This window comes from Brassica napus, chromosome C7 (genome assembly GCF_020379485.1).
Source record: "Brassica napus cultivar Da-Ae chromosome C7, Da-Ae, whole genome shotgun sequence".
Classification (NCBI taxonomy): domain Eukaryota; kingdom Viridiplantae; phylum Streptophyta; class Magnoliopsida; order Brassicales; family Brassicaceae; genus Brassica; species Brassica napus.
The window spans coordinates 32,698,568-32,702,710 of NC_063450.1; the positions used below are offsets into that span (position 1 = coordinate 32,698,568).

General features: G+C 38.9%; 1 protein-coding gene across 1 annotated transcript; it reads right to left on the reverse strand.

Moving 5' to 3' along the window:
• Positions 1-518: 518 nt before the first annotated feature.
• On the reverse strand, positions 519-3,936 carry LOC106417398 (disease resistance-like protein CSA1). The gene is made up of 5 exons (XM_048764162.1): positions 3,016-3,936; positions 2,622-2,936; positions 1,818-2,061; positions 1,142-1,776; positions 519-1,016 (listed from the first exon to the last, which is right to left on the reverse strand). The coding sequence occupies exons 1-5, from the start codon at positions 3,934-3,936 to the stop codon at positions 519-521; spliced, it is 2,613 nt and encodes an 870-aa protein (XP_048620119.1).
• Positions 3,937-4,143: the final 207 nt, after the last annotated feature.

A 4,143-nucleotide genomic window follows, 5' to 3' on the forward strand; every position in this document is an offset into this window, starting at 1 on the left:
TAATAAAATGAATTCTCGCACGGATTCTTTACCTAACAGAAATAAAATGAATTTTTTTTTTTTTTTTTTTGAAAAAGACTTTCTATTTAAATGCAAGTAACCATTACAGCTATGACAAAGTCATACAGTTTTTAAAAGTAGAGAAGTTTTTAAAAGTAGAGATAAGCGAGAGCTAAGTTGATGTTTAGAAGCAATACAAGTTCCTAATAGAGAAGAAAGGATAGGGTAAGGATCGAGAGTTCCCAAACTCAAGTACTTGCAGAGTTCACAACGTCAAAGACGAAATTATCCACGTACCTCGACCACGATTACCCCGTCCACGAGCTACAGGATGCGACTGCATCTCTTTAACCTTTGTAGATGGCTTAACCGGCCTATCCCGAAGAAAAACTCCTCATCTGATAAAGATTCATCTTCATCATTGGAAGATTCTAGAGAACTAAATCAATTGGTGAGTAAATTAGAGCTAGACGAGCTCTTGCGAATTCTACAACTAGTTGGAACAGAATTTGTTGAGACTAGATTGGAACTAGATGAAGGAGTCTCTTTTGAGGAGACCAAGAAAGTGTGAGAGTTGCTTGGAGTACCATCACCTCACATTTTTCATCCTCAGAAGTACCATCTGTGACTTCAAATTTGATGGAGGCTTTAGTAGGAACACGCCTCATCTCACCGTTGAACAAGCTGGTGAAACCAATAAAGACGTGGGTAGACTTGATCGTGCATTGTTGTTGATTGTCTGTCTCGGATAAATCTCCGATATGGAAATTGAAGAAGCTAGAAGACGTCTCGGCATTGTTCAACTCGCATATGCATTTTAACATGAAGTTGTTGTTCTGGATTTTGTAGTTTTTAAATGAGACAACGGCACATAGAGCTATGCCAACAAACCCATTGTCACGCAGATATGGAGGCAGCTCTCGCTCTAACACTGCTCCAGAAGCTTTGTTGTCGAACCATGCAGGAACTACACTTCCAGGAAAGCAAGTGGCAGCCAAAGTTTCAAAAGCAAGACCCTGCATGGTAAAAAATATAACTCATTATTGAAAGATTACTACAATACAAACTCTATAAATTAATAAACATTATAAATTAATAAAAATGGAAAAGTAAAAGAGTGGAGCCAAAGCAGGAGAAATACCTTGTTGTGGCGATTCAAAGCATCTGATGAGATCCGGGTCTTATTGTGAGCATAGCATATTATTTCATTTTTGGCGACGTGCTCCAGTTTCTCGCAGTTGGTGAAGATAAATGAGGAAGGACCCTTCTCCGTTGGCAAATGTAGAGCTAAAGGACTCGCTACTGTTTTTAGCGAGATGCAACCATGTGCATTTAAGTACTGAAGATTGGGTGGCAGCGTTAAAAGTGATGTGAGATGCGTGCAATACCTCAAGTCCATCCATTGCAAGTTATATAGTTCGCTGATGCAAGGTTGCGGGCTTTTGATCATATCATTCCTGCTTAAGCATAGACGCCGCAACATGGACAGGCCATTCATCTGGAGTGGCTCTTGAAGTGGCTTTTCAACTGAGGTCCCATCAAGTAGTAAAATCTGTAGATTTTCCATGGTCTCCTTAATTTTAGGAAAATTCCTAAGCCTTGAACAACCAGAGAGCGTAAGTTCTTCAAGAGCCTTCAGCTTGTTGAGACAATCCGGGAGAGACTCCAACATTGTGCAGTTTTTCAAGTTCAACAACACAAGTTTCTTGAAGTTCTGGATGGTTGGAGGGAGAGTGGAGATAATAGTTCCATCTAAATGAAGAAACTCAAGATTATCTGAAATCAAATCAGCTCAAATTTGTTAAAGCTTGAGCAACCACTGAGGATGATGGTCTTGAGAGAGATCAAGTTCAGTCTTTCTGGTAGAGTTGAGAGTGTTGTGCATCCTCTGAGGTTCAGGAAAACAAGTTGCTTCATATTTCCCATCTCTTCTGGCAACTTATCCAGACTTGTGCAGCCTTTAAGATTAAGTCTTCGAAGATCATATGCCTTCGACAATGCTGACAGGTCAGTCAACTTAGTTGAATGGCTTAGATCCACCCATTTCAACAGGGGCAATTCCTGTAATAGTTTATAAGATAACAGAAATGATACAAAATTAACACTTTACCCAAAAAGCGAAAATGTTTGTCAGTATCATATGTAATATATGGATTTGAACTCAACTATGACAGTAGGATACTGATGTTAGAGTATATGAATATACATGGATGTTAGTATATATGTAGGGATTACATAAAAGATCCAAAAGGGAAATTCACAAGTAATTACCAATATTCAAAACAAAAACACGGTAGTTAGGGGTTTTAGTGCCTAGTCCGGTGCTTAGTTAGATGCCATCTACACCGATTTTTTTTTCTAAAGAACAATTTGTAAAAAATGGTTGCGATTAGAACCGATTTGCCGCCTACACCGAAGTCTTAGAAACTGGTAATAACTAAGTACCATAGCGAAAGATATATGTGTGTATCTATTCTAACAAAAGTACTGGGCTACATGTTTTGGTTAAAAGGTTAATAATTTTTGTAAAAAACCACACGTATATGGACATTAACTTGCATTGGAAACATGCAAGATCATAGTCCACTGTAGTAATGAAAAATGCACATAAAGACACACACCTTAACAGCTCCCCAAACACGTTCAATCTTCCTATTATAAGGCAGCCTAAGATCAATAAGATTTTTTGGGTTGAAATCTGATGGAAGCTCCTTCAGTTCAATGTTCTCCCAGTGAAGATATCGAATATTTTCGAAGGGAAACTCAAGTCCGTCGGGCAAGTATACTTTACAGTTCTCTGGACAAAGAGAGTCATAGATTTTGAGGTACCGCAGATTCATCGGGTTGAACTTTTCGGTAAATCTTTTACTGTCTACTGATATCCCTTTTGTTTCTGTGCATGTGTCTAGAAAAATACCTCTCACATCTTTTGTTTCCTGGTAACAAGTCAAAACACAAAAGAAGTTAGCAGAGTGCATGAGAAGTATTTATAGGACTTGAGATCATTTCATCTACCTGCTGAACGGCATCTCTTAGAATTGTAGTAGTTTTCCTATGATCACACATTCTTTCCCCCGACCTAAGCTCTTTGCCAAATGCACAGAGTAGATTGTGCATCTCTATTTTTCCCCCAGAGATACAAATGAAAAAAATTTCAGCAAGCTTTTTAACAACATCACCACATTCAGAATCCAATAAACACTTTACATAATTTTCTTCCTCTGATCTGAAGAAACAAGCTATGTCGAGAAACGCATCCTTCTGCTGCTCAGTGAGTTCTTCATAACTGATTTTCAACTCTTTTTTGATAATACTATTGCACTGGTATGGCAGGTTCTCTAGTCTCGTCACCCATTCAGCCTCGTCTTTCCCATTAAGCTCCTTTCCAAGTTCCTCGAGGGCTCGTGGATTGCCTCCAGCATAATCCACAAACTTTTGGGTCAGCTTGGGGAAGTTTCCCTTGGTGCTAGAGGCTCCACCTTTAAAGGCATGATCATTAAAGAGCTGCCAGGCAACTGTATCGTTCAAGGGAGGGACAACATAAATTTCGGGAGAGAATTCTGCTATCGATGACTTGTCACGCGTTGTAATGACAATCTTGCTTCCCTTCTTAATCCGTCTTCTGTTTTGGAGTAAAAACTCTATGTGCTTCTTCTGGCTCACATCATCCAAAACAAGAAAACTTTTCTTTGAGAAAATGATAGCCTCGTCATTTAACTTTTGACCTTCCAGAAGCTTGCACTCCAGATGATGATGCCCTCTCTCACGAATGTCCGAGATAATCTTGTTAAACGAATACCTATCATTTGACCTTTCAAAATATTCTTCAGCTAGAGTGGTTTTACCAATCCCAGGCATCCCGACAATTCCAACAATTTGAGTTTGGTCGCAATTAAAATCTATCATTTCTTGCAGTTGCTTTATGCGGTGATTCATTACTTCGACAAAGAAAAACTTTCTCGAGGAACTAATGCGACCAGAAATTACCGGTGATATCTCCCTAGAGAGCACATTGTGTGTGTTTGGTTCTAGCTAGGACTTTTTTGACCGAGGCAAGGATCTCTTGAATGAGCAACATCTCGTTCCTACAATACAGGTGAGATAAACTAAAATTAGATTCTAGGATAAAAAAACAAGATTAGA

What these genes read in the sequence shown, in the direction of transcription:
- LOC106417398 (XM_048764162.1), bottom strand. Translation starts at nt 3,936, where the DNA reads ATGAATCACCGCATAAAGCAACTGCAAGAAATGATAGATTTTAATTGC. An exon ending in CAAGACCATCATCCTCAGTG is followed by an intron (nt 1,777 to 1,817) that starts GTTGCTCAAGCT and finishes ATTTGATTTCAG; the next exon opens with ATAATCTTGAGTTTCTTCAT. An exon ending in CTTTGAATCGCCACAACAAG is followed by an intron (nt 1,017 to 1,141) that starts GTATTTCTCCTG and finishes TTTACCATGCAG; the next exon opens with GGTCTTGCTTTTGAAACTTT.